The sequence below is a fragment of the Acinonyx jubatus genome, chromosome B4 (genome assembly GCF_027475565.1).
Source record: "Acinonyx jubatus isolate Ajub_Pintada_27869175 chromosome B4, VMU_Ajub_asm_v1.0, whole genome shotgun sequence".
NCBI lineage: Eukaryota > Metazoa > Chordata > Mammalia > Carnivora > Felidae > Acinonyx > Acinonyx jubatus.
The window spans coordinates 102,737,838-102,763,293 of NC_069387.1; the positions used below are offsets into that span (position 1 = coordinate 102,737,838).

General features: G+C 36.2%; 1 protein-coding gene across 11 annotated transcripts in view; it reads right to left on the reverse strand.

Annotated features, from left to right (window-relative positions):
• PPFIA2 (PTPRF interacting protein alpha 2) overlaps positions 1-25,066 on the reverse strand; it is a 472,924-nt gene extending 447,858 nt beyond the window's left edge. For 10 of the 11 annotated variants that reach the window (XM_053226540.1, XM_027071168.2, XM_027071167.2 and 7 more), the window contains exons 1-2: positions 24,117-24,347; positions 19,670-19,920 (exon numbers count right to left, since the gene is read on the reverse strand). In XM_053226540.1, coding sequence (XP_053082515.1) covers positions 19,670-19,918 — 249 coding nt within the window. In that variant the 5' untranslated portion in view covers positions 19,919-19,920; positions 24,117-24,347. Of the gene's footprint in view, positions 1-19,669; positions 19,921-24,116; positions 24,348-24,950 lie in introns of those variants that run through there. The other variant, XM_053226534.1, reaches the window with a different exon arrangement.
• Between the last annotated feature and the right edge of the window lie 390 nt (positions 25,067-25,456).

Genomic DNA, 25,456 nt, shown 5'->3' on the forward strand with positions numbered 1-25,456 from the left:
TCACACTCTTAGGAAACTATTTCATATCTTCTATCCTCAAACGTCCAACTTCTTTCCCATAATCACTCTGAACTTATGCCCTGCTCCCTACTGCACTGAGAAAACGGAAGCAACCAGCAGAGAACATTCACAGACTTCCTAATCACATCTGTCCACTTACCAATACCTCTACCGACGTATCTCAGTTACTAGCATACAAAAAAATAGGTATTCTCTTACTGAAACCATTCTCATTATCTTCCCTTTCCACCTCCTTAAAGACCTAACCCAGGAAGTCATCCCCCACCCCACCTTTATACATCACAAATTTATGGAGATTATTCTCATCAGCATCCATCAGCATAAAAACATCCTGTTATTCTGTCTGGAAGGAAAAGAAACAAATTATTTCTTTTGATTCCACTTCCCCATCACCTGTTTATATCTTCCTATTTATAGCAAAATTCCTTGAAACATCTCCTTATACTTGAAATCTCTAATTCTACTCTATTCATTTTCTCTTAAACTCATTGAAACTGACTTTTGCCCATCCTACTTTACCAAAAATTTGCAGGAAATTTACAATATTTACATGATGCACAGTGTTAGAAATAACAAAGTTGAATTAGATACAGGCTTGGCTTCTGAAAAGTTTCTAACTATCAAGAGAAGAAATACATGCCATTTATTTTTTTAAAGCACAGTGACATTGTTCAGTGCTCAAAGGTACTCTTTAATGATAACAAAAAAGAGTCAACAGTCTTGGCTTAAGCCATTACTTCTCTGGGTCTCCTGCCATCCTGATACTGCTACTCTGATTACCACTTCCATACGCTAACGTCACTGTCACCACTGCTACAAAGCTCAGGTGAAATACACTCTTTGCCTTCAGAAGTCTGTCTTTGGATGCTGCTCTGTTGGCCTGGTGCTGGCTGCTCAAAAATGCTTTCTTCTCTTTCCTCTCCCTTTTTTCTTTTCCTATCTGATCCCAGCAGTTAAAAGAAGGCTATCTCTGGTCTGTCTGGAAGGATTGAAACTCGAACTGTAACTTTCCAGTTTCCTTTTCCATTGTTCCACATAACAATGTGAAATCCTTTCAGTCCTTTTTTTGCTGACTTTTTATTGGCTACGGATATGAACCTCACTAATTTTTCAAAAACGAAGAACTGGGAGGCACAGAGAGGTTCAAGACGTTGACGTAACTTGAAATCTAAACTTAAAATTTCACAGGCAATGCTTCTCTTTGTGCATGGAGTCTTGTAGAGTTCAGGGTCTCAAGTTTCACAAAAGGGCTTTATTTTGCTAGTATCTTATGTGAAAAACTTCTCAACCTTTCCTTTTAAGACATATCAGTTAGTTTAAAAATATGTAAGTTTGAAATGGTTTTAAGAGTTGTTTATCAGTCCAGTTCAGAAATTAGACCATCATGATGAGAACTGAAAGTCTACCATATACTACCTTTGTAGCCTGGGAACATGCTCCATGTTAATTTCCTTAGCTGTAAAAGGGGTATAATTACAGTACCTCTACTCCATATTGTGGTGGTTCAAATTAAATTTGTTATTTAACATATATAACATGTTTACATAGACATGTAAAGTCCTTAGAACTGTATCTGGTACAAAAACTCTCAGACAGAGGCTGTCATTTCTGTTTCTGGTTGTAGTTACCACTTGAAGAGCTAGTGGTGCAGGGATGCATGAAGATCAGTTGTAAAAACTTTTAAACAAGAAAACACAATGAAAACATGAAAGCCAATTACAAAACCTGTGCAATGGCATGACATAAGGAAATAGGCAGATATAACATGAAGTTTGACCTTATATTAAATCAATAGACACTGCCCTATATGTTCAGTGTTCAGAAAACATGCCAACACTCAAATACCTTTCTGAGAAGGTTGACTCAAGTTACATTCCATTAAGCCAATGGATGAAATCAAAATGAAGTATCTTCCTATTTATAGGAATAAATGGATAAATGGTGAATATATAAATGATACAAACATTCAAATATATTAAACATTGCATTTAAATAGGTGCTGAATACTTACCTGCAGCCCCGAATGCAATTATGGACAACATCTTAAGTAAAAAAAAAAAAAATGCATACCAGAGGTATGTTAACACAGATGGGCAAGTTCAGTATGGGAAAAGAGCAAGAATAGGGTACAATAAATGTAATTAATCAAAAATACAGCTTAAAGCAATTTTATAGTTTAGGCAAAAATCATACAATTATTTTCCTGATTTTGCTAAATAAGGAAATATAGATAATGTTTTTTTTTAAAAAAACTATCTTAGACTATCTTTGACTCTATAATCTTAAGTGCTATAAGAGAAGTTTCATTTTAAAGGTGCAATACTACAAAGTTTCAGTTATGCAAGATGGATAAGTTCTAGAGATTTGCTATACAACTTTGTGCCTATAGTTAACAATACTGACTGTGCAGTTAAAAAAAATTACCAGGGTATATCTCATGTTAAGTGCCCTTACATACCATAAAAAAGTAAAATAAAATATAAAATAAAATGAAATAAAATAAAATTAGAGAAACTTGAATTTAAATCCTGCTTTTGACATCTACCAGTAATCTGACAGTAGGAAACATACTTTCCTGAGATTTCATTTTACTATGTCTATGTAGAATTAAAGAGATTGATCTCAGGACTCTTCTGAGGATAAAATAAGATATTCGAAGGTGGCAACTAATGTAATACATGATTATACATGTATAATACATGACCAACAAATGCTTCTTCTCTTCCCCCATTCCATTGTTCTGGTCTCCTTGCTTTTGTTCATTAGCTACATACTTCTATCATTGTTATACTTCTATCACATATCATCATAAATATTGGTTTAATCATTAGTCACCTCAATCAATTTTTGTGTAATCATCTTTTCTTCTGTGACCTTGCTGAAATAGTGTATGTTTTTGTTCTAATAATGTTTTTGTTGTTGTTTTGCTTTGATTTTTGTGGACATGGAAGCATTTTAAGAAAGGAGTGGCAAAGTCAGATTTGCATTTTAAATAGAGACTTTTGCAGCTGTGAGGAGGATGTATTTGAAGGAGGAAATGCTGGAGGAAAGATTATTTTTCAACACTGTTGAAACAGTTACTGACATCCAGAAGCCTACCAGGAATATATAACAAGACTAGGAGTATACTAGAAAATGAATTAAGAAAGATAATTGCTTAATTTTTTCACAGAAATTAGCATGTTTATTTTAAGAAAATTGCTTTCAGCTCTCTTTTCAATTAATTACATTTATTGTACTCATTAAAGCTCTTGGACTTCTGTTTCTGGTAATGTCAGACTGTGCAATTTGGACTACTTCTCTTGATAAGGAAAACTAAAAACACTGGAGATATATCTTTCTATACATATTTCTTTATATCTATATTTTATTTTGTATTCATGTATGACCTAATATAGAAAGATAGTAAAAAATTGAGTATTTGGGATCAGGGGAAAAGTTAGGTCCCAGACATTTAGATCTGCTTTTCCCCTAGTTTTAAAGGGACTAGCTCAGTGCATGTGACTCTTTCATAGGACTAGAGGGACAGGAGTTGGAGTCAAGTTCTGATAAGATGAAGGGGCCCTAGGAAATCCTCCTCATTTGAAGTTGAGACTCTGAAATATCCCTGGATGATGGGTTCCTAGAGGGAATATCCCTGGATGATGGGTCACCCCAGGAATTATTTGAATAATGGTGAATGAGGATTGCTATTTTCCTAGGCACCTGGCCAGAATAAATACATGTTCTCCCTGTAGGAAGATAATATAATTCTAGAACTAAAATGACTTCCACAACTTTATAAATGAAATGTCTGCCACACAGTCAAAAATAACCATACACATGAGATTACAAGAAAATAAGAATAGATGATAATACAAATAGTAAACAACAGAAACAGACCACAGGAGTCCCAAACATTGAAGTTATCTAAAAGACTTAACATAACTATACTTACAGTGTTCAAAGTGATAAAAGACGAGTTTGTAAAACTTCACAGAAAGCTAAAAATTTACATACAAACAAATGAAATTGTAAAATCAGGAGGGACAATAAACACAATAAAGAACCAGATAAATAAGTTAACATCAAATAAGATACAGTAGAGAAAATTAGTGAACCAAAGGGTGGATACAAAAAAAAATTCTATAAATCACAGAGAAATAAAGGAATAGAAAATACAGAAAAGAGTATAAAAGAGAGAATAAAATGAGATTAATAAACAAGTAGAATTCTAGAATGAGAGGAAAGATGGAATGTAACTGAATTTTTAAAATGAGTAAAAATGTTCCTACCTAATAAAGGGCATTCAGTTACAATGTCAATAATCCCTCTGAATACAAAGCAAAAAAAGAATTTAAAAAATACATATTAAGCACATGATACTAAAACTTCTTAAAAAAAGAATTATTCAAGGAAGCCAAAAATAAAAACAAAAACCAGGGCTCCTGGGTGACTCATTCAGTTGAGCATCTGAATCTTGATTTCAGCTCAGATCATGATCCCAAGGTCTTGGGATCAAGCCCCCAGCAGGCTCTGTGCTGAAGGTGGATCCTGCTTAAGATTCTCTCTCTCTCCCCCCCTGCCCCTCTCCCCTGTTCATGCTTTCCCTCAAAACAGAAAACAACAAAAGAAATTTACCCTCAAAGAGGCAATAATTAAATTCACAACTGTCTGCTCAATAGGAAGAATGATGGTCAGAATAAAATGGCATGTAAAGAACGCCAAAGGAAAGGGGAACCTGGGTGGCTCAGCCAGTTAAGCAGCTGATTCTTGATTTCGGCTCAGGTCATGATTCACAGTTCATGAGTTTGGGCCCGGCATCATCGAGCTCTGCACTGGCAGTGCAGAGGCTGCTTGGAATTCTCTCTCTTTGCCCCTCCTCCTCTCTCTCTCTCAAAATAAATAAATAAACTTAAAACAAAACAAAACAAAAAAGAATGCCAAAAGTAATAACAACTAATTTAAAATTCTATATCCAGTGAAAACATCCTTCAGGAATAAAGGTGAAATAAAGACATTTTCAGAAAGTCTTAAGCTGAGAAATTATTCATCTGTAGACTACGCTTATGGAAATATTGAAGGTTGTTCTTCAGAAAGAAGAAAAATGATCTCAAATGGAAGATTCAATATCCAGAAAGAGGAATTAGTAACACAAATGGTAAATGTGTGAATAAATTTAAAGGAATATTGCCTGTATAAATCTACAAAATAATATCTTTCACATCACACACATGGGAATAGATGGCAGGAATAGTACACATTAAACATTACATTTTGGTATAGTGAGAATGCACATCACAGTTTATGTGTTAACTGTTAAAAGAATAGCAAAAGAATATGAAACTGCCAGAACAATAGAGGGGGAAATTATACAACAAAAATATATATTCAATCAATTCAAAAGTTAAGCATGAAAGGTTAATAAAAGGAACACAAAACAGAAAAGGAAAAGAGAAAGCCCTTAGTAAGACAGTGTATTTGGCACAAACATTCAAGTAATTATGGTCAATATAAAGAGACCAAAAAAGAAAGACTGTCAAACTCAAAAATAAAATTTGCTCTCTGTGAATAATGCACATAGAAACACAGACCCAGTGATAGTAAAAGGATAGATAAATGTGTACAGTACAGACTAGCAAAAAAGAAATCCTCTATCACACAATTAAAATCAGACAGAGCAGATTCTATGAGAAAATGCCCGTTTAGGAATAAAGGTGATCATTTCATGATGATTTTCAATTGACCATGAAAACAGAATAATGATAAAGTAGAATGCAACTAATAAGAGTCTCAAAACATGTAAAAATTAATAGAATTGAGGGGAGAAATAGAGAATCTACATCATAGTAAGAGATAAAATTTGTGATCGTACCAACATAGAATTTTAGACTTAGAGCTGTAAATTGAAGTTAAAGTTTTAGAAGAAAAATTAAATTTACCTAACATAGTTACTAAAAACTCTGATTTCAGACATCAAATCTTTTCTACTAAAAAGATATTAATTGATAAATTTCTTCTAACTCAAGCAATATCAACTGCCATGGATTATTTTGTACATATTGAATATAGTTCATAGGACTGTATTTTGATGACAGAATAGACCAGGCAATTAACTAACAGAATTTTCTAAATGACATTTGTATAAATATCACTAAATAATGTTTTCCATATACAAAATTAACAAAGATAAAATAATCTCACTATCATTTGGAACTGATTTTTCTCCTTTATCTTAAAAATAGATTATTAGGTAAGATTTTATCATGAAAAACTTTTAAATTAATGACCACTATTTTTTAAAGCTCATCAATTAATGATCTTTTGTAAGTCACCAAAACATAAATGCATGTTCTAAGCCCTAGCATAAATATATAATAAATTGAGCCAAAATATTATATACTTTAATTGAAGCAGATTATCCTAAAAGTGGGCATAAAAAGAGAATCATAAGTAATAATAAAACAGGAAAATTAGTTGAACATAAGACAAATAGTGCCAAATTCTACTTGCTCACATCCATGGTTGAACAATTTCCTTTAATTAACATCAAAATGAACATGGGCTTGCAGGCAAAGTAGTGTTGCAAAGCAGAAATCTTCATTTTAGGCCAAATACCTTAGGAACTAGTGTCAATCCTCACACCTGCCTTTGCAGGCAATCTGACACCTCTAGATCTCCTGGGAGGGAGACTTAAGAGGAATATTTACCTTGTTCCTACAGCACCTATTCCAAGTTCTGCTATCAAGGATCTCACTTCTTGGGAAGCAAAAAAGGATTTAAAAGTTCCATTTTGGGGAAAATTTGTCCTAATTCAAGGCCCAAGGAAGAAAGTACCAATCATTCAAAATCTCACTCAATAAATTCTGTCACACTTGGGGGAAATTAGTAGAACTGTATTAAAAAAAAAATTAGAGTCACAAACTCAATTGCAATGCAAAGAATAATTTAAATTCAAGTACTATTTCCCTTCGATCTACTAATCTTCACTAAGAATTATTCACGTAATCTTTATGATTGTTAAGTAATCAGACAACAAATTTTATGTGCCCACTAAGATCTGTGACATATAAGCTAATAGAGAGCTAAACCAATTAAATTGCAGAAATGGATGCAAAAATGTGTGATATAATTAACTAGAGTGTGAAAGTCATGTTTGTAAAGCATTCTAAACTACAGTTCTAAACTCTCTCTCTTTTCCCAAACTAGAACATTGTAATGGTTGCTATCTAGCCTTAAGCTATAAGGTCCTGAAGAAAAAAGACCAAGAAAAAGTAAACTGTAAATTTCAAGGTCTCTGTTACTGAACCTAGAATTTTTCTTCAAAGATCAATAAAAACAAATGAATCATATGCATGCTAGTATTAAGCACACCTAATTATACTATAAAATTGATTGGAAAACTCAAGTTAGAAATTCATCTTGAGAATACTAACAGCTGTTTTTCTGTTGATATAATTCCTTCTGAGAGAATAAGAGAGAGAGAGAGAGAGAGAGAAAGAAAGAAAGAAATAGAAAATCAGTAATTAAAAGATAAACTGTTAAAAAATAAAAGTTAACCAAAATATTCTTTTATTTTTCTGTTTCCATGAAATAAAACTTGTATATAGTTTTCAAATCATGGTAGTAGTATTATGACATTGCACAGCTCTCCACATCATTTCTTTCATGAAAGCTGGTTTAATTTAAGAAATAAATTCCCTATAAAAGAACATGAAAATGTGAAAAAAGTGGAATTTGAAGTAAAAAAAGCCTTGGACTAATATCTTTTGTTCATACCTTCAAAGCAAGCCATTTACATTCTGATCTCCTTGCTCTGATTTATAAAATATTTTTAAAATGCCACATTTTTTGATATAAAACCCACTTCATTCTAGAAGACCTTTGAGGTGTAATATCAACACCAGCCTCATATATACTATGACTTTAGTGTTATAAACACTTTAGCCATAATACTGTATAAATTGTATTTGTTTTCCTGTTCTGTCAGTATATGTAATTCTTTATGACTGTATGAGACTTGCCAAATAAGCACAAACTAGATACCACAGAGAATGTGTTCAATAAGCAAAAGAATGACTTTTGTTTTCATTTCATTATTTAGTATTTTTGAACAATAACTAAGTGCCAGATACTGTTGTGGGCAGAAAATACAGCTGTAAATCATTAGAAAAGAGTTCCCGGGTTTCATGGAACAGAATCTAGTGGAGGAAGAAAGACATAAAAAATAAGGCAAAAATAAATAAATAAATAAAGTATACACTGTGTTGGATGGTGATAAGTGCTAGGAAGAAAAAGCAGAGAAGAGGGATTGGAAATATTAAGGAGGGAGCTATTTTAATTTAAAATACATTGCTCAGGTAGGGCCTCACTGAGAAAGTGGTATCTGAGTAAAGCCCTAAAGAGTTGAAAGAGCCAGTCACATAGCTGTCTGGGGGACAACTTTCCAGGCCTAAGGAACACCAGTGCGAAGACCCTAACACAGTTGAATGCCTGACATGTTGAACAGCAAGGACACCAGGATAGTGGGAGTAGAGTGGATGAGCTAGAAAACTACAGGAGATGCTATCAGACAGAAAAAGGGGAGGGGGCTGTTAGAACTTTAGTCCAATTTAAAGACCTGGGCATTTACATTGAGAAGGGGAGGCATTTCAGACACTTGAGCAGATATGAAACAATACTTGACTTACCTTTTATCAGAATCAGGATCTTTCTTGTTGTTATGTTAGCAATAGATTAATGAGGTACAGACATGAGCAAGGAGAAAGGAAAATACTGTCTAATCCAGGTAAGAGATGGTGACTGACTAGGATGGAGTTGTAGAAGTGATTATTGTGGTTCAAGTCTACATATATTTTAAAGATAAAATAGAGACACTTCACTGCTGGATGGAATACAGAATGTGAAAGAAATAAAACACTGAGGTTTTGGCCTAAGCCAAAAGAAGACTGACGTTGCTATTAATTTAGATGCAGAAGAGTAAGTGAAGATCATGAACTCAGTTTGAGACATGTTTAATTTCTACATTTGACAATAGGAGTCTGAAGGTCATGGGAATGTCTGGGTTTGGGAGGTCAACTCTGAAGTCATCAATAGTTAGATAATACATAAAGCTAGGAGATAGGAGAAATCATCACTTGTATTAGCCCAAGACGGAAAGAAAAAAGTACAGGAACTGAATCCTGGAATAATCAAGCATTAATAGGTCAGGAAGATTAAGAATGACTAACAAAAAAGACTGAGGAATGACCAAAGAGATAGGAGGAAAAGCAGGCAAATGCACTGCACTAGAGCCAAATGAAGCAAGTGTTTCAAAAAAGAAGAGACCCAAAGTGTGTAATACAGCTGATAAACAGGAATGAGACTGAGAATTGACCAATGCATTTAGCACTATGGAGATTACAGGTATTGTTCACAAAGCACGTTAGAAGTTTTTGCGGTAAATGCCCAGCTAGAGTAGATTCAAGAGAAAATGGAGAAAACAGGAAGAGAGAAATGAGAAATAATGATTGTAGACAATTTTTTTAAACTTTTGCTGTAAAGGGAAAGAAATGGGGTGGTAACTTGGTTAGGTGAGTTGGTAATAGAATTTTTTTTTAATGATGTAGGAAAAAGAGGGGAAACGTTTTGTCCTGAAATAGCAAGAGGGGGTGATTTCTAGAACACAAAAGAGGGACTGCCCTTTTCAAGGAACATGGACGGTTCATTACATTAGAGGATAAAAGGCAATGGAGCCACTAGAAATAACTCTCATTTCAAAGAATTTACTAATGAACATGATATCCAGTGGATTGTAGGCATTACCTTCTTGTTACAATACATTCCTAGGACTCATCGTTAGTCAAGTTTTAAAACAAAGCATAGTTATCAGCAACACTATACTGTAAGCATAGAACCTCACACAGGGTAGGCCCTAAAATATTTGTTGTATAAAAAACAATTGTTTGGGGCGCCTGGGTGGCTCAGTCAGTTGAACGTTCAACTCTTGATATTGGCTCAGGTCATGATCCCAGAGTCATGGGATCGAGCCCCACGTCAGGCTCTGCACTGAGTGCAGAGCCTGCTTAAAATTTTTTTTCTCTCTCTCTCCCTTTACCCATCTCCCTAGCTTGTGTGCCCCCCCTCAAATAAAAATTAAATAAAAATAAATAGCAATTGTTTATTAAATTGTGATTATTAAATCAATAAAGCTGAAGTCTATACCCTTATAATCATTTGAAATTAACAAAAGTATTCAACATATTAGAGGGAACCAGAATTACCCATTTACATGTAAGTAAACAAGAAGCCTCAGAAGTTCACTGGTTTTTCTGTGTCACGGGGTTTCACAAAATTGAAAATGAAACCCACGTACTATAATTTCTGGTTAAATACTTTTCCATGCAACCCATACACTCTTGCTTATAAAAAGTAGATGATGGGCTATGAAGTATGCTTAATACATTAAAAGGTAAATTTATAAATACGAAGAACTGAGATTCTTAAATAATTGTGTGTATAATTATATGAACTCTAATAATCTTTTCATATTTAAATCATAATGTTTGCCTTATTAAAAACTTAGGAGTAGTCATGAGAAATACTTTCAATGGCCCATGTCTCATAAAGAAGGTTTCGAGAAAGGTTTCTTTATATCTAATGAGCATAATGAGATGAAGGAGATGGCTCAGAGTAAAACAAAAGTAAGCCATGAATAAAATCCTGGTGAGTACCACTTACCAACTGTGTGGTGTTGAACAAGTTACTTAACCTCTCTGTGCCTCGGTTGTATCATCTGTAAAATGGGAATAATAATAATAACGACCTCATTGGAATGTTTTGAGGATTAACTGAGATGATACATCTAACCAGTTTAATGAAGGAGCTGGATTCAGAAATCAACATTTCTGTGTCTCCTGATTTCCTCAGGTGAAGAAATGAACCCCAAATAAAATTTCAGGTGGGTGTCTTAGCTTTTCTGCTCATGCTTAGAAAATAAGCTATCTATCCTTTTGTTTGGGAATTAAGTAGTCTAACAATTTCATAGTCTCATTCCATATAGGACTATATAATATACAAAGCCCCAAGCTTCTGTTCTGCCTAAAGCTCACCCTTTCACTTAGCTCAGGCTTGTTTCAAGCTTTAAAGTCTACAATGGAGGGTGGGACAAGGTAGTCTCCTTCATGCTGATAGCCTACATTCACAGCAACAATTCCTGACCCTTCCAGAGTCAGACCCTAGGAAAGTGAAATTGGAATGAAAGATCACTGTGGAATGTGGCTGACACAATTGTCATGTGTGTTCAGGGCTTTCTGAATGGCAAATACACAATCAATGACCCTTCTTCTGGGGCAGGTTCATGGCTTTCTCAAAGAATCTGTCTTCCCCAGTTTTATTTGACTAGCTCTGTTTGTCCTTTGAAATCAATCCTCCAATTTCTCTCTCATTATTCACCACCTGGGACCTGGGCTTCAAAATATTACCAACCTTTATTCTGACATCGGAGGACTTGAAGCTTTCCTACCATGTGACTTTCTAATCTATTATAGAGGCAGGGGCATCTCCAGCCACAGCTGTGGCTTTTAGACTTCAGACTATATCCTTTGGCTTCTGGAGGAAATACATCAAGTTCTCATAAGTGTCTGCCCTGAAGTTCCTCTCACTTGGTTGAACTGAATGGTAATCACCCCATCCCTCCTACATGGAATGGTAGATTGTGTACAACAAACCAACAGCTCTCCAAAACAATCCAGTCTCTCTTCTAGCTTTACCCCCTCAACCTTTGTTGAGACTTAAAATGGAGTTTGAACTAATGTTGGACTTATTAGTTGGATTATGTCCTAGTACTTTCTGCATATAGTTACACCTCACTTATTTAGCCTCCCTTCAAAGAGAAAGGCAGAAAGACCCCCATTTTAATATCTGAATACTTAAATAAAACACTGCCTAGCCTAGTGGGAGTGTTTAGAAATATTAGCTATTGTTATTATTCATTATATCCTTTTTTTAGGTTTATTTATTTATTTTGGATGAGAGAGAGAGGGACAGACAGCATAAGCAGGGAGGGTAAAGACAGAGAGGGAGAGAGAGAATCTCAATTAGGCTTCGCACTGTCAGCCCAGAGCCCTATGCGGGGCTTGAACTCATAAACTGTGAGATCATGACCTGAGCGAAAACCAAGAGTTGGACACTTAATTGACCAAGCCACCTAGGTGCCCCCATCATATCTTTATTATTTAACATTTAAGGAGTGGATTCACAGAAAAGGAAATGGGGAGGAAAAAGTCAAAAATGTTTAAAAACCAAGATAGTGTGGTGTCATACAAGTTAACAGTGTGAGGTGTTTGGCTTTTTAGTTTGTTTTGTTTTGCTCTTTGAGAAGGGAGTCATCACAGTGTCAAATTTTGCAGTGAATTTTAATAAAACAGACCTACTGCATCCATCACTTGGCTGCTGATTACATCATTTTGAGCAGGGAATCTGAGGGAAAGCCAGACTTCAGTTGCTCAAAGGTGAATAGAAAATGAAGAAATTGAGACAGTGAAAACAGGCAAGTTGGGAAATAAAATTACAGGAAAAGAAAAGATAGACTGGTGGCTAAGCGGAGACACAGTGTTAAGCAACTCTTTTGTGGGTACTGTTGTACTTTTACTTTTAAGAAAATGATTTGAATATGTTACAAAAAAGCCTACTGATAGAGCAAGAAAGATTGAAGATAGTAGAGACAAAAAAATAATCAAAAGGACATGAGAAGGGATCATCAAAGATCTAGAGGCAGGTACTAGCCTTAAGCAAAAAGGGCAATGCTTAAGATTGGAGAACACAAGTAAATGAAGATGAGTATGGAATAAATAAGTGTACAGGGATATGTGGGAAGAGAATCGTTATTAGAGGACATCAAAACTAGTAATCTAGGAAAGGAATGGTAATAAAGAATTAAGGACATGGGAATTATAAGATGAAATAATTAATAGTATTGCTTGGCACAGAGATGCCAAGGAGCATGACAATGAAAGAGGATCACTAGATTTGCAAAATCTGTATCCAGTGATGGCATGCCGAAGTGTATTTTTAAAAAAATGGTGATGATAGACGTCTGAAAATAAAGGTTAAGAAAGACATATAAATAAAGAGATCTAAATCATGAGAAACAAAGGCTGCTTGTGAACACCATTTCATTTGGCCAGGGGGAAAATAACTAACTGGAAGAAAGAAAAGCACATTAAGAAAATAGAATAACTATAATAGGAGGCAGCAAAAGATGTAGCATCTTTGACAGAGCAAGGGATAAAATGCTTAGTGCACTACCATGAGGTTTCATTGAAAAGGAAAGAGTTCAATCCAGATATTATCTTCTCAGTAGAATAAGAAGGGATGTTGCTTGACTCAATCAAGGGACATGTGAAACTGGTCATTGAGGAAGTGGAAAATTGGGGGAAGCCATTTAGAAGAGTGTAGTTAAGATTTTTTTTTTAAAAAAAAAGATAAATCAAAGGACTTCCAAAATTTGATAAAGATTGCAGAGAGTACGGCGTTTTAGTGCTTTCAATTCATGCTGGTGTTCATTATTACCCAGCAAAATTATGCAGTTAAGGTTGGCTAAGGATAATGATGATAATATCTATAGTAATAATAACAGCATCAATAGCGGCATTTAACATTTATTGAGCATGTACTATCTGTGAGGCATTGAATTGATCATTTGACATGTTCCAGGTCATTTATTCCTCATAATAATCCTATGAGGTAGGTCTATCATTATTTGAATTAACTACTTTAACCAGAGTCACTGAGCTAGTACGTTGCAAGCCACAAAGATACCTAGGAGGTAGTCTGTCTCCAGAATAAAAGTGACTCTCCATAAGTGTCACTTAAATATTTTGCATTTTAAAATGTCAAAATATAAACATTCCTGCTCTCCATAAGTAGCTTCCTTTAACTTAATTCCTCTCAGAGTAAACTACTAGCACAAACCAATTAATGAAAAATGACTCCTGACATTTTTAAATGTTCAAGGTTTCTGAAGAATATATACATGCCTCCTTTTAATCACTCCCAACAGAGGATATCATCCCTCCTTTGAATTAAGGAAATAGAGTTTCAGAGAAGTCAAGTTACTTACCAATGGTCCCTCAGCTAATAAGTGGAAGAACTCCAGTTCAAATTCAGATCTTCTGACTCAACTTCCAAGTCTTTGCCAGTCAGTTCATTACCAGTCTTTGTCCATCCTTTCTCCCCAACATTCTTTACATTTCTATTGTCTTTCTTAGATTTAAGTTGCACAATCCTATTTCAAATTCCCACAACCCACCAGAATTATTACGTTATCACAATAAGCTCTCCCTAACATAATAATGGCCCAAATGACCCTTTTAGCTTATATTTGTGATAGACCAGTTACCGTGGTGGTCCTTATGCTTCATCCCCTCCTGTAATTTTGCCATGTAATTGTGTATTGCCTTCCACTCTGTCTCTGGGCTTGGCCATAACTTTTACCAAAATAAGACTCAACCAGAAGCTTAAAAACCACTTGCTTGTTTCTTCTTTGTTCTTACTCCTCTTCCACGACCATGAGAACTTGCCAGGGCTAGCCTATTGCAGGATTACACACATACATAGAGATGAATGGCCCCAGTTGGTCCAGCCAAGACCATCCTAATTCAAACAATAGCCACTTATCATACAGCTAACTGAGCCAACCTTCAGCTAACCATAAATTGGGCTAACCATAAACTGGGCATAAATGAGCCCAGGCAAGATCAACCAGTCTAAGTCAAGATCAGCTGAATTCCATAAATCCAAAATTTTACATGAGGTTTTACACTGAGATTTCATGTTGTTTGTTACATAGCATAATTTTTATTGTTTAAGTGTTCTTATTAACATTCCAGTTAGTTAACATACAGTTCTATTAGTTTTAGGTGTATAATGTAATGATTCACCACTTCCATACAACACCTGATGTTCATCACAAGCTCACACATTAATCCCCATCACCTATTTTACCCATCCCCCCACCTACCTTCCTTCGAGTAACTATTAGTTTGTTCTCTATAGTTAAGAGTCTGTTTCTTGGTTTGCCTGTCTCTTTTTTCCCCTTTCCTCATTTGTTTTGTTTCTTACACTCCACATATGAGTGAAATCATATGGTATTTGTCTTTCTACACAGCTACACAGCGATAGATAGCTAATGAGTACATTATGTAATCCATCCTAAATCAAAATGGCAGAGTAATATTCCTTCATCATTACCTCATCATGTCACCAGTTCACTCAAAATTCTACTGATCATACTGTGTACAAACTCCTATTGTTAACAGGTCATATTCCTCCACTGCCAGTATATAAAATTTCATTCCTACACTACAACCCTTTGACAAACAAATCTTTCAGTTATTCTCCTTATTTGATTCCTACATAGTCTTTCAAAAAATAAAAACAAAACTCAGGCATGCTGCTAGCTAATCTGTCTCCTTTGTGCAAATTAGGAACCTCAGGCCTAGACTAGAAAGAAGAGCGTAGGCTGAACTTTAACCCCCCAAAAGTCTTTGAGAGGGCCCTATGCACAACTCTACAACTCCGCACAGAATATATTTGAATTATTTCCAACATTTTCTTAAAAAGACCTCCTTAATATCACTTTACACGTGAAAGTTTCTGTATTTAATCATAGGCCTAGATTATAGCTCAAAATTTTTTCAATACTTGTACAATCTTCTGGTACTATATTAAGTTGGGTTCGTTTATATATTGTTTCTAAGCAAATTTATTTCCTAAGTTCTCTGGGAGCCAAATAATGTGCCTTTTCTCCTTTATCCCCTTTTCAAATATATGTAACTAGTTAATAATACACAGAAGATCCTCAATATATGCTAAATGAAGAACTAATATATTTTATGTATAATATATATGTATATATCTATATATAAATAATATAAATATAAAAATATAAATAATATATTATAGTAATATTTTAATACTGTAAATAAAAATATGTAAATATAAACTAAATATAAACATATTTTTATATAAATTATATATATATATATATAAAATGGACTTTTTATAATGGAAAGTTCACTCCTCTTACCTCCTCTTACCTTTCCTGTAAATATTCTTAATAAGCATATTAGTAATTGACAAATATCTGTCCTGTACTCAAAAATTTTAAAACTATTTGATTAATATTCCTAGTAAATTATTCTAACGCTCCATACATATACAGAAATTAATTTATCTTTTGGCATTGGAGACAAAACAAATGCAAGCCTTTTTATATTTATACATTGCAAATTAATTAGTTTTTACTTATATTATTTTCTTTAATCATCACAGACTACCCTGTGAAGTATTAGTATGAACTGATTTTTATAGCCTGGAAACCTGAAGTCCTGACTCAAGTTGATGATGCACAGAAGAACCACAATACAAACTAGATCTTCCTGTATCAAGTTTATTGCTACTTCTCCATCCAAATGAATATGCATTTAGTTCTGATTTTACTTTAAAAGCCCTCACTCCAGACCTGGTACTCCACTGGTTCACAGGGTTAGAGGATTAAGATATGCTCCTGTTCTGGAGAAGCATATAGTCCAGGTTGGGAAACAGGCATATACACAGATAATTTAATGATAATATGGGAAATTATAAGGCTAAGGAGCACAGAGGAAATGTACCTGGGGGTTCAGAGAAGCCTTCCTGGAAGAGATAAAGTCTTGGCTAAGTTTAGACGTGAAGCAAAGACATTGAGGAAAAACATTATGGGCATAGAGATGAATATGTACAAAGGAGAGACCGGAAAAGCCTGAAGCTTATGGAGATCCTGCAAGCAGAGCAATATTATTCAAACACATGGCATGACGCATTTGCTAAAGTGGAAATGTTAGGAGATGTAAAAACAAAGAAGTTTGGGACCAGGTGCAAAAACAAAAACAAACAAAAAAACAAAAAAAAATATAGAGAGATTTGAGAATTATTTAGAAGATTAAAAACAATATGGATAAATGATGATTGTATTTAGGACTGTCAGGTGTCTGGGTGAGGAGATAGAGCACCCAGATTTGGGTGGGGAATGGGAGGCAGAGGATGACTGAGTTTGGAGCATGTTCTATGGAACATTTAAATTCATCTGTGCATAAGAAAGGTAGAAAATTGAGTGTGAAGGTTAGAAACACCAGGCCTGGTGATGTGCAATTATAAGTACTCTTTAAACACAGTTACGCCCAATCAAGTGATGAAAAACTAAACACTATGGCTACAAAATACTTTATATGGTTAGGATTGTTAAAATCATCGCTACGTTTGTTCATAAAGGAATGTTCTGAGAGAAAGTGACTAAAGCAAAGCATCAAATCACCAACACCTAAAAGTATTATATAAAACATAGTGTGTCATAAAGTTTGATTGACTCTGCTTTGAATTCTATCCCATGTTTGTTAAAATAATTTTCATTTTTATGTTATTGTAGTAGTTTTCAATTTTACATGTTTTCTTCTGCCTCAAAACACACATTTATAGTAGTCATTTTCTCCTTCCAGCTAAATATCCAATGCAATGCCACTAAACAGTGCAGGCACATTGCTTACAAAAAAGTAAAAAATATTCAAAGATACCAGTTAAAGAAGAATATTCCTCTGTTGCTTGCAGGATACCCAGAGCGCTTAAGTTACAGATTAGATTATTTAAAATTTACTTTAAAAATATTACAGGACCATCACTGTCTTTAAGGACCTGTGAATTGCAGGCATTATTCAAATACATAGAATAGTAAGATGTAAATCAACAACAAGAAAAGTGTCAAAGTATTCACAAAAGACTTTGGGACTATGTCCATGTGAATATACAGGTTCATAATCCCTAACCTATAATTCCAAAACCCATATACTCTGAAAACTGATATTTTATTTGTAAGTGTGTTGCAAACTTGATAGGTACAAAACTAAAGCTGTACTAACATGAGAGATTTATGGTCTTTATTTTTTCCAGGCAATAGGAATATTCATATAATTCTTTTCAGATATGAAAACGTAGAATTATAGGGTGCTTCCCAGAATGCATCTAGTTTTCCATAATATACATCATATACTTACAAAAAAGTCAAGAAAATTCTGAACTCTGAAACACACTAGCCCCAGAGTGTTGAGATAGGAGATTGCAGACCAATATAATTCAAATCCAAAACTTAAAATTTTAGGGGTGCCTGGGTGGCTCAGTGGGTTGGGCGTCCAACTTTGACTCAGGTCATAATCTCATGGTTCATGAGTTTGAGCCCCACGTCGAGCTCTGTGCTGACAGCTCAGAGCCTGGAGCCTGTTTCAGATTCTGTGTCTCCCTCTCTCTCTGCCCCTCCCCTGCTCACACTCTGTCTCTGTCTCTCTCAAAAATAAATAAACATTAAACAATTTTAAAAAAACTTAAAATTTTAGATGTTATTATAATCAAAATGTTCAATACAGCTGAAAAATATAACTCTAGGTAAAGATATGATTGCTGTCTTTTGAGATGAATCAACTCATTCTGTGTAATTAAATAAACCGGTGTACCAATGGGTGAGGGTTACAGAAAACAGTATTGCATCTTAACACAAGACAAACTGAAAACAAAAAGGACTACAACAAGAGTTCTTCATATAGGGTTATGGGGTTACCTAGTGGGGATGTGATAAAGGATTCTAGGTGATCCATTCCATTCTGAGAGTCTTTAATATCTCAACAACACACTTCAAGTTAATAGTAAATCTGGGTTTAGAATTTTATCAACTTTGATTATATAATTTTCAATATTTATGAAACGATATTTGCTACAAGACATAACTTCATGGAGAGAGGTCAACTCGTCAACATTTCTATACTGTCGTTAAAGTGGAGGGCCAATCAAATTTGTATTTAAGAGAAAAATATAGTGTATTGGGGTTGATTATTAAAAATCTCATTCATATTCTATAATTTTTCTCATACCTAAAACAAACACAATTATTCTATTCTTAAATAAGAAAATTGAGTGTCAGTATTAACTTTGTATGTAAATAAGCTTGAAATTCTTAAAATGATATCTTTTTCTATAAAATAAGATGCTTGACAAACATATTGAAAAATAGCTAATCTAACAATTTTAAGTTTGTTAGAGTAAGGCTGAACTTTTGCCTTTTCTCTAACTTCCAAAATATATTTTCAAGAAACTGGTTGAAATGTTTTTGAAGAAGAGGGTATAATACACTGAAAATTCCAAGAATTTTTGATCAGGTGCTAGGCATTTTTAAAGAAAGACAGTAGACTTCCAAACTATGATTATTTCCAAAGACAGACCACACAGCTGAAAATGGAAAACACATATTTCCAAATGTCATAATACTGTTTAAAGAGCAAGAAAGAGAAAACTAACTATTCCCAAATTTGGTTGATTGAAAGCTGATCAACAGGTGATTTTTCTACACCCACCAAAACATTCAGATAAAATTTTCAAAAGAAAGACCTGATAGGAACTCAGCCTTCACACCCACCATCACCAAAGTACTACAAATTTAAGATAAGATTTTATGTGAACCAGTAGTAATCTATTCTTATGCTTTTCTCACCAAAACATACATATCATATATTTTAAGCAAAAAGATAATTCTAAGAATAGAAATAAAGCAAAGTCTTGTCACATTTGTGATTGCAATAGGAAAGACAAATATTACCAGGAATCATACCTGTGGCAGGGCTGAATTGAGCTGTCTCTGGAGCGAATCTCTGTCATAGATGACATCCTGCAGTCTTTGCTGGGCAAGTGAGAGGCTTTCTTGGGTCTCCCGAAGGGTGTCTAGAAGACGGTCCCTTTCATCTAGCATATTCACCATCAGCTGCTCAAAATGGGAGTCTGAGTCTGAGCCACTGCTTTGGGACCCCCTTTGGCTCATTGGGGTGTCCTCATTAATCGTGGGCATCACTTCACACATCATTGCTTAAAGGAAGTAAAGGGGAGGGAAGTCTTAGTACTAAGAAACTACTTGCGATAATGCCACTTGACCCTCAACTCACCAAACTCTGCAACTCATTAGTCTGATTGTCTCTTTCTTCTCCTACACACTGTTCCAACTCCAACTAAATATTTTGACCTCAATGAAATATGATTCATTGACTTCGGCCAATCTACATCCTTTCTCTTTTATTGATAATCTATAAAGCTTCTACCCAAGATACAACTTGGTATCACCTACTTCTCAAAGATTTGGGTTTTTTTTCATGATTTATTCCTCCAATTCAATTTATAGTAATATGTTATTCAACTTACTAATAAGTGATCTTCACCTGTAAGTTTACAAATCTCTTATAGCTAACACCTCCATTTTACCCTTATTTGTTATATTGTTAAAAGGAAGCAGAGTGTCTGGCTGTTAATGGGTAGGAAGTAAATGATTTTTGAATGACTTAAATAATTGAATGAATTAATGTTCACTCGTTCATTTAGGAAACCTATGAATAATTGAGTATTCATTTTATATAATAATCAGTTTTGACTTTTTAATTTTACCAACAGATTTTTTTGCATACCAACTAGTTTATAGTTTCTTGACTTTACAACTCCAATTTTATTACTTTTATGCGCTCTCTACCTAAATTGTTAAGGTAGTCTACATAAAGTAGATAAAGTGATATTGACTAAATTTGATAGAGGCTTTATGAAACAGACTGAGGTGCATAAGTTTGTTTAGGTCATTATTCCCCTAATTACTGTTAGTATTCCTTTGTCTCCTGAGAACTGCATTGTCTGCTTTCCATCCAAACAATACAAGCTAACACTCTTTCAAATATTCCACAAAACAGACACCATAAACTACATTATCTAATGTAGTAACTTCACATCTCAGCTGTTAATCACAAGGTTCCAGTCATGAAATAAATGAACTGCTTAGAATATTTTTAAATCATTTATTAATTTGATTTAAAATAGACAACAGACTTTTAGATATACTGATATACTGTATAGCATTTTAAAAATCAGAAATTATCTCATTTTCCCTTTTACCTTCTATCTTATGTTTGAAAAAGAATCAAACCCATCTCAATTTCAGTTGTTGTACTGAGGCCAGGAGCTATTAATTAGAGGGCTTGGTTTTGCAGAAGGCTGATGTGGAGATATACTGGTTTTGCTGTTGATCCTGGAGCATTCTTTGGTTTTATAATGCAAGGTCAATTCATTTTTCTGCCTATATATTCCTGTCCTTGGGGAAAATATTTCTGGTGATATAGTCAAATAAAATGTCAAGACTTAACAGGTCAATAGTTAATTACTTTTATGCAATTCTTCATATAAATTGGGTTATTGAGGAGATAAATTCAATTATCTGAATGATTTGGTCAGGGCACACTGAAAACTAGGAGAAACTTTTTAAAAGATAAAAGTAAAGTATCTTGTGACTGATATTCTACATAAAAATTTAAGGGGGGGATGAATTGTAGGATAATTCAAGATAATAGTTTGAATTGTTGCTCATCACTCCAAACACTGGGCTACCTGAAGGCAAAAGAATTGACTTGTTCAATTTCTTATTCACCCTAAAATAAGTAAAAGAATAGATACATAAGATGTATTTAAATGCACACGCGAGTGCGCACACACATTGTTACTATTGCTAACCACTTAACAGATAAAAATATAATATTTTTTGTATTTTTCTCAATTTGAATTTTATTGAAACACTATCACAAAAATGGAAAGAAGACTCGTTTCTAACTGCTATACATCTTCTTTTCACTAATTGAGAAGGAATTGGGAAAAAAATGTTCCAACACATTTGAATATTAAAAACAATTAGTTCACATGCCATGCATGAAAATCCACACACTGAACAGCTGTGTCATTCTGAGAAATCATTAGCAGGAACCAATGTGTTTCTTTTTGACATTTAAGGTTAAAACAAAACACTGGGAGAGGAAATGATAGCACTGTGACAATTTGTGCCAGAACACTTGCAAGGTTTACATTTTAGGGTTACTTAAACATTCTTAAATCCGTATTTTACATCATATCCTTCTTGGGGAAAAGCCCTTCGTGCATCTTAACTCTGAATTACTCATAAAAACTTGAAATTCCAAGGAAAAGCATAACTGCGGTGATTACCTCAGCTACAATGCCCTCCTGGATATACTACCCTAGTGCTAACAAAGGCTTGGTGTCACCATGGGACATTACACATTCACGAACTTTGGGCTCTTATATCAGTATAAAAGCTGGTGTCTGATTTAGTCAGTCCAGAGATGCTACAATGAGAAGTAGCTTAGGGACTCAGGGTCTTAGCCTATTAATTCACTCGATTTGATTTCACAACTAAGGCGTTGGAAGGAGAGCAAGTCACATCACCTCTCAAAACCTCAGTATTCTCTTCTGTAAGGGAGGGGGAGAATCCATGATTTTCTTTTAAAACAAGCCCATTGTAAGGTTTCAATAGAATACCTGACTGAGATAACACAGTAAAATTCTAAAGGGCAATTAAAAATTCTAGTATTTATTTAGTTATTGTATAAAGTGAACAACATTAACCTTTTCAGACAGAATATTTTGCCTTTATGATTCATTCTAATTCTAGGCCTAAAGTTTTAATTCCAGTGGGTACTCTGAACTCTTCAAATCCAATTGGGAGAAATTAAACTATGCAAAAGTTACTTAGGAAATAGATGACTTAATCTGCTTTTTCTTCACCAACAGACAACCCAGATGAGCAAATCTAAAGTCTTTTCACCAAAACTAGATGAAAATTTTTTTTTCTAAAAAATTTAAAGGTCACTTTCATGAACTAGCTTAGTTTCTGGCAGTAGAACTCCTATCCTGTCTTATATAAATGACAAAATACTTGTATAACCCTGAAAACAAAATACAACCTGTTTCTAAATGCATATTGGGGTATTAAGATCATATATTCAAGGTAAGAGTTAAACACCCTATTGTAGAATGGCCAACATCTGAAGCAACTTCCAAAGGCTGTCTACCCTCTAGTGTACTCCATCTTCCTATACCACTTTTAACTTTTACAATCATTTTCAGTCTTAAAAATTGTATTGTACCACACAATTCTGAAAAACCAGGAAGGACATCCTAACAGCTCACTTGGATATTTGCCTTTTCAGCACCCCTCTCCAAAGCCAATTGAATTTATGAATTATGTTATCCTCTTCTAGATGTTGATGCCTGTTCATGAAATTACCTAAGGTTTCAAGACCTAGTTAGAGACATTGTTATTTTGTTGTGAAAGGAAAAAAAATAATAATAATCTGATTGGTTTAATTGTCCCAGTGCTTAAATTTAGCTGGAAGAATTTTATACCAGGAAAACCAACTCCCTTACTCTTAGTATGTAACCTTGACTGTCTTCCAGATCTCACAGATTTCAAAATAAAAGTTTTGAATGCCCACTGGAGTCGTTACCCAAGGGCTTTCAAGATCCAATGTGTTTCTTAGTAATATACGCCTCTCAAGAAGTACTTATTCAGATATGACAATGTTACAAAAGGCTTTTTTTTTCTGTCAATGAATCACTTTATTGAAGCAAATCATTGGGATTTAGACCCGACTAGAGGCAAAGATGCAATTATTCTGGGTAGTTAGTTTCCTCTTCAAAGATTTAGTCTTAAGAACCAACCCAGCTCCACCTCAGTTAACCCACAAGGAGTGAGAGAAATCCTAGCCATTGTCTGATTACATTACATGAATATTCCTCCTCCTATTTAACTCTTTGAAATCCCTTGTCCTCAGGAAATATTATGACCACCTCTAATGGAAGCATTTTGCACTTTCTTTACCCCAGTGCTTTTACAGATGGCCAGGAGCCAGCCCTCGCCACACAGCTGGACAGTTATCTCTCAGCCACACCCCCCCACCACCACCCTGAAGTTGACTTCATAATTTCCACACTAAAATTCTGTATGGTTTGCCCAACGAGAGACAGCCAAGTCGGGAGGAGGTGGAGAAACAGGAGAAGGGAGAGGATGGGGGTGGAAAGCAAAAGGTATGGAACAGTAATTGGCAAGGAGGAATTTGCATCTCATCTTCCCTGGGGGCGGGGTGGGGCCGGGGAGGGGGTGGTAAAAAAAAATAAATAAATAAATAAATAAACAAATAAGGCGGAATGGAAATCTTGCAACTCGAACACAGTTTCGGTACCTAATGTCTGTAATTTCGGGTCCTGCTTCTTCAGTTGATCAATGACAACCGCAGTCTCAGGCTTGAGGAGAGGGGAAGCTCACAGCCGGCACTCCTGGACCATTTCCCTAGCAACCGGAGGAGAAAGGCAGCTTAGACACTCGCGTGCCCCGGCGCCCTCCCTGAACGTGCCCCGGCTGGGTGGCGTGGCAGCAGCCCGGCATCTTCCCGCGGCTCCGTCAGCAGCCAAAAGGAGAAGCGTCCATCGGAAAAATGGCATATTACAAATTTTGCTTTGGGAAGCAGAGCTCGGTTCAGACCATTGTCAAAGGGAGGAGAGGGGGAGGCGGCTCTTAAAGCAGTAGCGGCCCCTTTGGCGGAGCAGCCTCGGCTTCCCGCGTGCAGCTGGTGACCCGGGGCGGGGAGCCGGGAGCAGGGGACTGGGTTGGACTCACAGAAACTTAACCGAGCGGCGCCGCTCCCCCCCACCCCCCGGCCACCATCCCCCCTCGCAGGCCACCCGGAGGGGGTCCCTGCAAACGCGAGCTTTGGGGAAAGGCGAGAGGAGTATCTGGAAGAGAAGTTCTCCACCCATGCCCCCACCCGGAGCCTCTCCGGAGTTGATGGCTAACGCCGAGAGTTGGGAAGCTAAAGGGAAGCGACTCCCCAGGGATGCGGGGAGCACGACAGGTCGTCTCCCGGCCCCCAGACTGTTTCCGCGCCAGGGCGTCTCATCGAACTCAAAAGAGGCGCCTCTTCTCCGGAGAGGCGAGCCGTCGGCCCCCCACACCCGACTCTCCTCCCAGCCTCTTGGCGAGCCTCGTTGCTTGCACCAGTCGGCCGGGGGGGACCAACCTGCCGGGAGCCGGTGCGGACGCTACAGCATCGTCTCTCCTCACTCGCCTCGTGCTGTCGCTGCCGCCGCTCCTCCTCCCCCGCCTCTCCCCCCTCCTCCTCCTTGGCAGCCGCCACCTCCTCTTCCTCTGGAACCAGGGCTTCCCCTGGAAGCTGCTGCAGTGGTTTCCACCGGCCCTTAAATAAATTCTGAAGTAATCACGTCTTTGCTCTCCTCCTCACGCACACGCGCTCGCGGATACACACGACTCCCTCAAAGCCGCTCCCGGGCTGCCGGGGCTGGCGGCCGTCCCAGCGCCCCTGAGAAGCCAAGGCTGGGGGTGGGCAGGTGTGGGCAGGGGGTGCGCTCTTCCTCGTCCGGGCTTCCCCCGCACAATGGTCGCCGCAGGAAAGCGCGTGTCGGCTGGTGCTGTGGGGAGGCCGATGCGCTTGGGCACCTTCTCGCTCTCTGGCCTTCCGTGCTTGTCATTTCTCTAAGCAGCGCCCTGCTCCCCGGACCGAGGCAC